The 10,812-nt window shown below is 42.7% G+C and overlaps 1 protein-coding gene across 4 annotated transcripts in view; it reads left to right on the top strand.

The window, feature by feature from the left end:
• Window positions 1-9,879, top strand: part of enpp2 (ectonucleotide pyrophosphatase/phosphodiesterase 2) — a 27,299-nt gene extending 17,420 nt beyond the window's left edge. For 2 of the 4 annotated variants that reach the window (XM_008411064.2, XM_008411065.2), the window contains 9 exons: window positions 121-290; window positions 789-839; window positions 1,817-1,862; window positions 3,494-3,633; window positions 4,875-5,010; window positions 5,206-5,283; window positions 6,396-6,528; window positions 8,804-8,957; window positions 9,068-9,879. In XM_008411064.2, coding sequence (XP_008409286.1) covers window positions 121-290; window positions 789-839; window positions 1,817-1,862; window positions 3,494-3,633; window positions 4,875-5,010; window positions 5,206-5,283; window positions 6,396-6,528; window positions 8,804-8,957; window positions 9,068-9,238 — 1,079 coding nt within the window. In that variant the 3' untranslated portion in view covers window positions 9,239-9,879. Of the gene's footprint in view, window positions 1-120; window positions 291-788; window positions 840-1,726; window positions 1,863-3,493; window positions 3,634-4,874; window positions 5,011-5,205; window positions 5,284-6,395; window positions 6,529-8,803; window positions 8,958-9,067 lie in introns of all 4 variants that reach the window. The other 2 variants (XM_008411067.2, XM_017305547.1) reach the window with 2 other exon arrangements.
• The last annotated feature ends 933 nt before the right edge of the window (window positions 9,880-10,812 follow it).

The raw sequence follows: 10,812 nt of genomic DNA, 5'->3' as shown, positions 1-10,812 counted from the left end.
ATCAATCAATCAATCAATCAATCAATCAATCAATCAATCAATCAATCAATCAATCAATCAATCAATCAATCAATCAATCAATCAATCAATCAATCTCACTCTGATTTATCCCAACCTCAGATCTCCTGGGTCTAAAACCGGCTCCAAACAATGGAACTCATGGCAGCCTGAACCACCTGCTGAGAAGTCCGACTTTTAGACCCACCATGCCAGAGGAGGTGTCCAGGCCGATGGCTTCCAACCTCGTTCCTATGGCAACAGACGACTTGGGCTGCAACTGCGATGAAAAGGTCAGCCCTGGTAGACTGCTGAGAGGAATGCCTGGTTTTAGCTTTACTGAGTTCCACAGGTACAGTGGAGGACCAGCGCAAGCAGACTGAAAAACTTCTGATATGAAGCATCAACAGCATGACAGGTTTAAAGGCTGTTTGATGATGCAAATGCAATGGAAAAGTCTTCACACCTTGTTAGGATGCCTGCGTTTTGGCCTGTAAAAAAGGAGAACCTGGCAAATAACTTCCAATCTTTTTATACAACTTCAACTGAAGAACAAACCAGTTTGTTTGGAAGCAAAAGTAGAGGAAAGCTCTCATGACCTATTTTAATAAGTGTGCACACACTTAAAATAAGAATTTGTTTCAGAACATTTTGATTGACTTTTAGCATTTAGTCATGTCGAGAATTTACAGTAAGTCTGATAAAAATTACAGTCAAAAGTACAGACAAATTGTACTTAATTACAGTAAAGTGGGTAATTGTAACCAGTTACTTTCCACCCCTGCTTTTAGGTGTCTGCTGAAAGGCTGAAGGTGAAGAGAGATTTTCTTTTTTCATTAACGGTGAGCCCAAACATCCATCCAGATCCACAAAAGAATGGCTTCAGCATAAGGTTTGGAATGACTGAGTCAGAGTAAGGAACTACAGCTAACAGAAACGCTTTGGGGTCACCTGGCATGACCTCACAGTCAGAGACTTAGAAAACTTCAGTTTTTGCTTTAACAGAAGTACAGCCAGGAGGAAGGTGCAGCCAGGGCCGTTTCTAGCTTTGTGGGGGCCCTAAGCGAGATGCTGTAGGGGGGCCAATAGTTTATCAATAGAATCTGAATAAACAGGTCTATAGTCAGTCAGCTATTCCCATGGCAGCACAGAGTGTTCATGCACATGTGACATATTCATTTTGTATAAAACTTAAATGAAGTAACACAAAAGCTGAGTTTATGACAAACAAATTCTGGCTGACAAAGTAACAACTATCCAAGGCCAGCTGGGATATTCCTGCTAACAAATAAAGTGACAATAAGATGACAATTTTTTCAATTTAAATGTCCCTAAATATGATTTATTTTTATATGATTTACTATTTACTGACTTGTAAAATGATCCTCTGCGTGAGCCTGTGTCCTCCACAGTCACCTGTACCTGCCTGACATGTTCAGAACATTCTGCACTGGGTTGCTCTACATCTTCCTGTGAAAATGAAATAACCTTGTTGCCTTCTTGCCTTCTGCAGCAGAGCTGGAGTCAGTTCACCTTCAGTTCACACTGTTTAGTTGCAAACAAATGCACAGGCTATCATTTCATATTCTCTTTTGCATATGAAATGTGTTTTCCAGCCCACTGTTTGTTCTGTGGTGAATGAGACTTAGTTCTGCACTGTTTGACTGTGTTTCTTATTCCCATGTAGATCTCTGGCAAGAGATTGTTTCAATCTCCGATCTTTTTGCAGTTGCGTGTAAAAAGTAGGGGCCAGAGAGGTTTGAAAGTGACCCTTGTACGAGGCTATAACCTGGAGTCACTCTGGCTCTGTCTCTTACAGAACAAAGTGGAGGAGCTAAACCGGCGATTGAGGCAAGCTATTGATGGTCAGTTTGTCATGAGATTTACAGATACAGTACGTCAAAACAGTGAATGCACTCCATGAACTTTTTTACATTTCGTCACACTAAAAAACAGGCTGTAGCTTTGATGCCTTTTAATGGGAGTTTATAGTAGTGAAGTGAAAGGAGAATGATTCACAGTTCCAGGGTTTTCTTTAACAAATAAAAATCTAAAAGGGAGGCCTGCCTCTGAATTTAGACAATACTTTGTGAATCTCCCTTGGCTGCAGGTCGGTTATTTTCTGGCTCTACTAGCTTTCTCTATAGGCTGAGGTTTTGCCTGTTCTTTGGTTGGATGGAGAGCATCTGTGCAAACATGTTAAAGTCTTTTCATAGATTCTCAGTTGAATTTAAAAATGCTTATTTTAAAAGTTCAAACACCAAATATTCCTTAATGCGCATTAATACATGCAGTGGAAGCCATCTTGGGACTGTGTTTTTGCTGCTTAGAGTTACAGCCAATGGTGAATTTAAAAGGTATTCTTATACATAAAGATATTTTCAATATTTTTGTGTATTTCTATACAGTATTGTCTTACAACTGTACAGTCCCAAAATAACTGTCAGCGACATCTAAGATTTAAAAAAAAAAAAAAAAACATTTTGAGAATCATGTATCATTTTCCTTCCACTTCATAATAATTCATTTATTTCTGTTGGTGTATCAAATATATGGAAGTCAAGCTGCCATGAGAAAAAAAAAGCTCGAAAGTTGAAAAATATATTTACAATAACAAAAGCAGCAATTATGAGAAAAGTCATCCTGTTTCTGTAGTATTTCATAATCATGACTTTGAGGGCATGTTCACACCTGATAATCCGGTAGACTCGGTTCCATTGGCGAGCACAGATGCAACATTTGTTCCATTTTTAACTGCTGTGGTTCTCTTTCACACTGCACTGAGTGAAACAAACCAAACCTGTTGAATAGCTGAGTGCATCTTCTTTCTTCACAAAATGCAAACACAATGGAGTAGCATCATGAGCCTTTTCTCCTGCTAGACTTGCATATTTGTTTTGGTTATATTTACCCAGAATACCCCACACCATAGTCCACTTCCTGCCTTTGTAGTATTCTTTGGTCCACTTAGCATTCACATATGTATTCTAATCACACCAGAGTTCCCATCAACTGAACCGATTGTTGGAGAACCAGAGTTTGTTCTTTAGTTTGATTATGCATTCTTACCTCCCCAAACGAACCGGACTTTCTAAACAACTGAACCAGACTTCGACTAAAGTGGACTGAACAGAGCTTGTGTGAATGCACCCAGAATCTCATAATCATGATTTTAAAACTTGAAATTATGACTTCCTGCATAACTTTTTTTTTCTTCCATGGTGAAAAGGGACTTCCATACAAATTAAATTCCAGTAATGCCCATTAACATTTATGGTCGTGATGTAACAAAGTTCAGGATGGATTTTTTTATGTATAAACTCTCACTTATATCTGACATGTGAAATGAAGCGTTGCTCATAGTGCCAGATGTTTGCCTCAGTCAGACTGCTATCAGCAGGGTTCAGCCTCCATGCTGCAGTCTGACCCGTATAAATGGGCCTTTTTACATTTATGCCTCTCTGTGCCGTGTCCCTCTGTGTGCTCCGTCCCTCAGACAGCAGGAACCTGCCGTATGGCCGACCTGCTGTCCTCTTCCGTGCCAAATATACCATCCTACATCACAGCGACTACATCAGCAGCTACAGTGAAACCCTGTTCATGCCCCTCTGGACATCCTACACCGTCAGCAGACAGGTACCACCCAGTCTGACCCCTCCTTTTGGACTGTCAGAGACACACTCGGTATTTTGTACCGTATTTTCCGCGCTATAAGGCGCACCTAAAAACCTTAAATTTCCTCAAAAGCCGACAGTGCGCCTTATAATCCGGTGTGCCTTATATATGGACCAATATTGAACCACAACAGGTCTAGCAACCATGATAAGCAGCCGCCGACTTAATTTTCGCCCATAGAAGAAGAAGCGCGCGGTGCATGCTGAGATAGTTGTCAGAACGCTGGTTTGTAATCTATTAATAAAGTTTGACTGACCTATCTACCTACCGACCGTCTAGAATCAGGTCGTCTGCAGGTCATTTAGCACCACGTTCTCCACCAACATGCTGTGTGCGAACGGAGAAGGGTGACCATCGTCCGGCCACGCCCCGAACCCAGTCACGGAAGGCTCTCCTTGCCGACTGGAGTCGGACTGTTTTGTTGACATTTACTTTAGTGCAGCTCCATCTAGTGGATGCATAACGTAACTCCAACCTCTACTATAGCATCTATTCTATGCGCCTTATAATGCAGTGCACCTTATATATGAAAAAAGGGTAACACTTTATTTGAAGGGGGGTGAATAACACTGTCATGACACTTTCATAAACATGACATAACATCTGTCATGAACATCAATAAGCCTTCATTAATATTTATGACTGTTGTCATAAAGCGTCATTTGGTAAATTATGACACGTTTAATACAAAATTGACATTATTCAAAATGTCTTTGTTTTGACAACTTGACATTAACCAAAAAATTATTACTGTTTAAACTTTACCTTTAATAACATAAATTACCTAATTTTTAAAGTGTAGTCAGTAATACTTTTATAACAAATTTATATCTGTAATGATTTCTTGGTTAATGTCAAGTTGTCATACCAAAGACATTTTGAATAATGTCAGCTTTGTATTAAAAGTGTCATAATTTACCAAATGACGCTTATTCATGTTCATGACAGATGTTATGTCATGTTTATGAAAGTGTCATGTCAGTCTTATTCACCCCCCTTCAAATAAAGTGTTACCGAAAAAAGTTTTAAAATAGGCCATTCATTGAAGGTGCGCCTTATAATCCGGTGCGCCTTATAGTGCGGAAAATACGGTACTATACTCAAAAGTCTTGCTGTGGAGCACACAAGAGGTCCAAGCAAACTTCTTGCTTCTTGGACCTCCTAGTGGTAAGAGTGGGGTAACATTTTCTTTGTCCGTCCAGGTAGAGTTGTCTCCTCTGCCTGAGTCTCTGTCCAACTGTGTGAGACCGGATGCCAGAGTCCCACCGGCCTTCAGCCAGTCGTGTTCCAACTACAGAGCAGAGAGACATGTCACATATGCCTTCCTGTACCCGCCGCGTAAGTGAACCCCCACCACAGGCTTCTGAGAACACACTCAACCTCAGTAGACACCACCACGTACCGCTAAAGTAATCATAACCCCTGAGAGACATTTTCATAATTAGTCACATTATTAGGATTTAAAGACACAACTGTGATTCCGACAGAAAATCATCAGTGGGATCAGTTGGAATATCTTGTGTGTGTTCACAGAGCTTTCCTCAAACCTGGAGAAAAAATATGATGCTGTCCTCATCACCAACACCGTGCCCATGTATCCTGCATTTAAGAGTAAGTTCTCACTTCATCTCCTCCTTGGGCTGCCACCTTATCATGGTGGAGGGGTTTGAGTGTCCCATTGATCCTAGGAGTTATGCTGTCTGGGGCTTTATGCCCCTGTTAGAGTCATCCAAGGCAGACAGGTCTTAGGTGAGGAACCAGACAAAGCGCAGCCCAAAGACCCCTTATGATGGAGACGAACTTTGGATCTGGCGATCCCTCGCCTGGGACACGGGTCACCGGGGCCCCACTCTGGAGCCAGGCCTGGAGGTGGGGCACGATGGCGAGCGCCTGGTGGCCAGGCTTTTACCCACGGAGCCCTGCCCTCAGCCCAAAGAGGAGACGTGGGTCCCCCTTCCAATGGGCTCACCACCTGTCGGAGGGGCCAAAGGGGTTGGGTGCATTGTGTTATGGCCGGCAGCCGAAGGAGGGGACCCGGGCGGTCTGATCTTCAGCTGCAGAAGCTGGCTCTTGGGATGTGGAACGTCACCTCTCTCCTTGAGAGGGGTTGGACGTACTTCCACTCTGGAGTTGCCCACGGTGAGAGGCGCCGGGTAGGAGTGGGCATACTTGTTGCCCCCCGTCTCGGTGCCTGTACGTTGGGGTTTACCCCGGTGAATGAGAGGATAGCCTCTCTCCGCCTACGGGTGGAGGGACGGGTTCTGACTGCTTCCCTTGTGAGGTGTTTTGGGCTCATCCCACCGGGAGGAGGCCTCGGGGAAGACACAGGACACGCTGGAGGGACTATGTCTCTCGGCTGGCCTGGGAACGCCTTGGGGTTCCCCTGGAGAAGCTGGAAGAAGTGGCTGGGGAGAGGGAAGTCTGGGCCTCCCTTCTGAAGCTGCTGCCCCCCCGACCTGACCCCAGATAAGCGGCAGAAAATGGATGGATGGATGGATGGATGGATGGATGGATGGATGGATGGATGGATGGATGGATGGATGGATGGATGGATGGATGGATGGATGGATAAATGGATGGATGGGTTCTCACTTCATGAAATCCTGATGTATATTCCTCATTTTAGGCTCAGAAGTTTTACTAATGTTTTTAATAATCGTTTCCTCTTTTCACTCCCCTTCTGCCATGTCCTTCTCTCTGCCCACACTCCCACTCCCACTCAGGAATCTGGACTTACTTTCAGAGAGCGCTGGTGAAGAAATACGCCACTGAGAGGAATGGAGTGAACCTTCTTGTTGGACCCATCTTTGACTACAATTATGATGGAGTCAGAGACACAGCTGAGACGATCAGAGAGTAGGAGAATTCATTCATTCATTCTTTCATTCATTCATTCATTCATTCATGTGAATTGTCTGAAAAGTTCAGATCTGTGCAAAAGTCTTCAGTCATCTTTTATTTCCATAAACTTTTCTTCTACTGAGTTTCTTTAATGCTTTACGGTTGCGAGGTTTTAAACTAGGTTAATATAAAGCAGTACATCAATCTTATACTCAAACTACTATATAGTTGAAATAGATCTAAATAAATCTGTAACAATTTTTTTATTTTTCATTATTAGGATTTATATATTTATGAAGCTGATGTAATGATCTATGAGCTACAGATTATGAGAAAATTATGAGAATCTAATAATCAAATGAAAGTTTAACATTAGTCAGTGAAATTATATTTACTAACCTCCACTAATTATAAATATAGGTAACAAAAGAAACAAATTTAAGGGCTTACAAAGAATCAGGACACTCTTGTAAATTAGATTTTTTAAAATCACAATTAGGTTTTCCAGGTTAAGTGAAGGTTAAATAAATAGACAAAAAAAATAAACAACTTGACTTCTGCTATTAAAAAATATAGGGAACATTTCTGAAATAATACATAAACATTCAGAATTTATTCCAACAATGGACACATCTCTAATGGTTATTTGGGGCTTCCTGGATTCTTAGAAACCCCAAGGTTAAAACATACATCTTAACTTTAATCCTAATCTAGCTCCACTGGAAAGTAGGATCCTGGGATGCACACATGTCCACCATTAACTAATTACTGACATATCCAAATGTTTGCAAGGTAAACAACCAATGCCAGTTTTTGTGGCCTGGCCTAGAGAACCGGTCCTCTGGGTCGACTCACAGATGGCAAGACTCTGTCATCCTTAGCGGAGGTGTGAGGTCATGCGGCCCTTTTGGGTCTAACTAGACTCAATGAACTGCAGGCCCTGGCCCGGTTGGTTCCAAACCGGGGTTGGGTGTCTTTGCATTCACCTTGAGGACCCCAAGCCAGAGTAGATTCCATTGGGGCCGGCCAGATGGGGATGGTTTGCAGTCAACCGTTGGTGGGTTGGTATAGAGACAGGTTAGCTCCCATACCTCTCAGTCAGAGACTGTGGCTGACCAAAGGGGGAATTCGCTGGACTGAACAGGCAGGTTCTCAGCAATAGAACAGTAAAGTGGACAAAGTCTTTTCAGTAATTTACTCCAATTGATAAGTGAGTGGTGCTGAGAAAACTATTCTGCAAACCATCATCCGTCTGTCTTGGTTGACTGGAGGAAGCTTCACTAACCAGCACTCAGTGGTATTCCTCTCAGACACTAAGAAATCAACTTTTCGTTTTTTCTTGTGTAGATAGGCTTTTAGGTCTCACCTTTACCTGCAGTTGTACACATTCCTCATAACAATACTTTGCCACAGTCAGAAAGAAGGAAGAGACTGAATCTAAGTTTAGCCAAAAGGAAGAGAAACCAAGAAAAACCTTCAGAAAGCCTGAGTACTGTTGATCCAGAGTTCTTTATTAGATTATTAAAAGTGTGGCTCCTTGGAAGCAAAGTGTACATGAACCATTAGCTGCAGTATGTAACTTTTATAAAAAAATATTTTTTCTACATATTTGTTTTAAAGTATGAAACAGACAATCTTTGAAAAAATTGAGCTCCTTTGCCTTCTCCCAGCTCTCCCAGTGCAGTGAAACAACCAGTCAGAGGAAGGAGGCGGGTCTTAGCACTGTCTGTAGCCCTCCGTATGGCAGCACTCATCCCCCACTCTCACTTCCCCACCACATTCCTCTCTGTTATGCTGCAGCTAACATAGCAGGTTATGGGTGCTCGGGTTAGTTAGCATAGCCATTGATGATGACAGATAAACAGTTTTTCTGTAACGGTAAGCTGTTTCTCTAGCATCAGCACATTTAGCAGTGTCTACATGAGAATGATTGACAGCACTAAGACCTTCCTCCTGTCTCTGACTGGTTGTTTTTGGTTGAGATTTCTTCAGACGGTAGTAGTAGCTCAGGGAGGACTGGAGGAGGTCCATTTTTTCATAGTTGAAATGTTTCGCACAGTACTCTAAATATAGTTTTTCCTTGTAGAATCAAAAAAAAAACTTTTGTATATTTCTTAATGTCAGTTTAGATGGTATCTGCTGATTTCCAAATTGTAGATTTGGAAAACCATTGAAAAAAGACAATTTTTTGGACTTTGTTCTTCACAAACTGTTCGCAATAATTGAAGAAAGAATTGCTGAGTCAGAGTCAGCAGACTCTTTCCCCACTGAAAGGTGAAATCTGTTCCAGCCATGTGAGCGGAGCCGTCCCCGTCCCGTCTCATTACTTCATGGTCCTGACCAGCTGCCTGGACTTCACACAGCCTGCAGACTCATGCAATGGTCCACTGAGCAGCGCCGCTTTCATCCTGCCACACCGACCCAACAACAATGAGACCTGCAACGTAAGAACCAATCACATCGCATGTACCTTTCACGTTCTGGTCCTACCTGTCCACACAGCTGGTTCTGAGAGCAGCGGACATGACTTTTTTTGTGTGACCCCAACCCACAGAGCTCTGAGGATGAGTCCCGCTGGGTGGAGGACCTGATGAAGATGCACACTGCCCGGGTCAGAGACGTGGAGCTGCTCACAGGCCTGGACCTGTACCGGAGAACCAGCCGGAGCTACGCCGAGATCCTCTCCTTAAAAACATACATGCACACGTATGAGAGCGAGATTTGACCAATGCTGACCTTTTCTGCAGCTGTGGTGGAGGAATGTGGCACACTCTTCCATCTCCGTCTGTCTACGTACAGCTAGAACACCACTGAACTGTTCCAAAACTGTGCAAAAGTCTTCAATCATCCCTCGTCTCACCTTCCTTTTGAGGACCCAGAAGATCATGTAGCCTTTCAGTTCCATGAAGGACTTTCTAGAGTTTCAGAGATAAAATTTTACATTCTCTTGGCACCTTAGTACTAACACCCTGCTCTAAATATCTGTTTGTTTGCATTTTTCTTTTAAGCTACAAATCGCACTCAAAGCATCCCAGATTGAAAGGTATAATAATCATATTTTTGCACTTATGTGATTCCTGAGCAGACGTTATGTTACACCTCAACCTTCCAAAGATGGTTTAATGGCTGTTGCCTCTGCACTTTGTTGCCCCTACGTCCCATAAGCTAAAGCTGGAGTCCAAGAAATCTTCTCTGCAGCAGCTCCTGGTTTGGATTGTTTCAGATCATCAAACAAATGTTAATATCAAACAAAAATATTCAGAGAAAATAGAAAAAAAAAGCTGTTAAAAAAGATCTTTCTGAACTAAAGATCAGATCAGTATTATGTATTTAAGAGCATACATAATACATAAACATGTTACATTAGCATGTAAACTTCTTCTTTTACATTCTCAACACCTAAAGAACTGTCCAGTACTTTGTAAACCTGTGGCTCTTTATGTTATTCCATCCATCCATTTTCTTTACACCCTCGTCCCTTAGTGGGGTCGGGAGGGTTGCTGGTGCTTATCTCCAGCTAACGTTCCGGGTGAGAGGCGGGGTCACCATGGACAGGTTGCCAGTCTGTCCAACACAGAGACACACAGGACAAACAACCATGCACACACACCCTCACACCTAGGGACAATTTGGAGAGGCCAATTAACCTGACAGTCATGTTTTTGGACTGTGGGAGGAAACCGGAGTACCCGGAGAAAACCCACGCATACACAGGGAGAACATGCAAACTCCATGCAGAAAGACCCGGGCCGGGAATCGAACCCAGAACCTTCTTGCTGCAAGGCAACAGCTCTACCAACTGCGCCACTGTGCATCTGACACTAATACTTCAGACTCTAATATACAGTCACACATATGTTGGTTTCTTTCAGAAATGTTTTTGCACAGTACATCAATATTCTAATTATCTTAATGAAAATCATGTGGAATTTGTGTTAATCATCCATCGTCAATACCTGCTCAGTTCCTGCAGGGGGCGCCTATCTCAAGGAGTCTGAGTTCTCTCCCTGCAGGTCACCAAGTAGACACACACTCAAACCTTAGCACAATAAAGTTCCCTTAGAAGCTGTGAGATGAGTTGCAGCTGCAGACAGTTCTACCACTTCATCAGGCTTAGAAAATAATCAACAGGCCAATATGGAATCACTCTGGCTGGAGATTACTGAATAAACCTGATCTGTATGCCACCCCTCGTAAGGAAGCCTTTGCTTTTTAATGCAATATAATGGTAATGATGTATCTGTGTTTGTGAGGTTGTGTGTGTGTGTGTGTGTGTGTGTGTGTGTGTGTGTGTGTGTG

This window comes from Poecilia reticulata, linkage group LG6 (genome assembly GCF_000633615.1).
Source record: "Poecilia reticulata strain Guanapo linkage group LG6, Guppy_female_1.0+MT, whole genome shotgun sequence".
NCBI classification, from domain to species: domain Eukaryota; kingdom Metazoa; phylum Chordata; class Actinopteri; order Cyprinodontiformes; family Poeciliidae; genus Poecilia; species Poecilia reticulata.
This window is presented reverse-complemented; position numbering and strand designations above follow the sequence as displayed.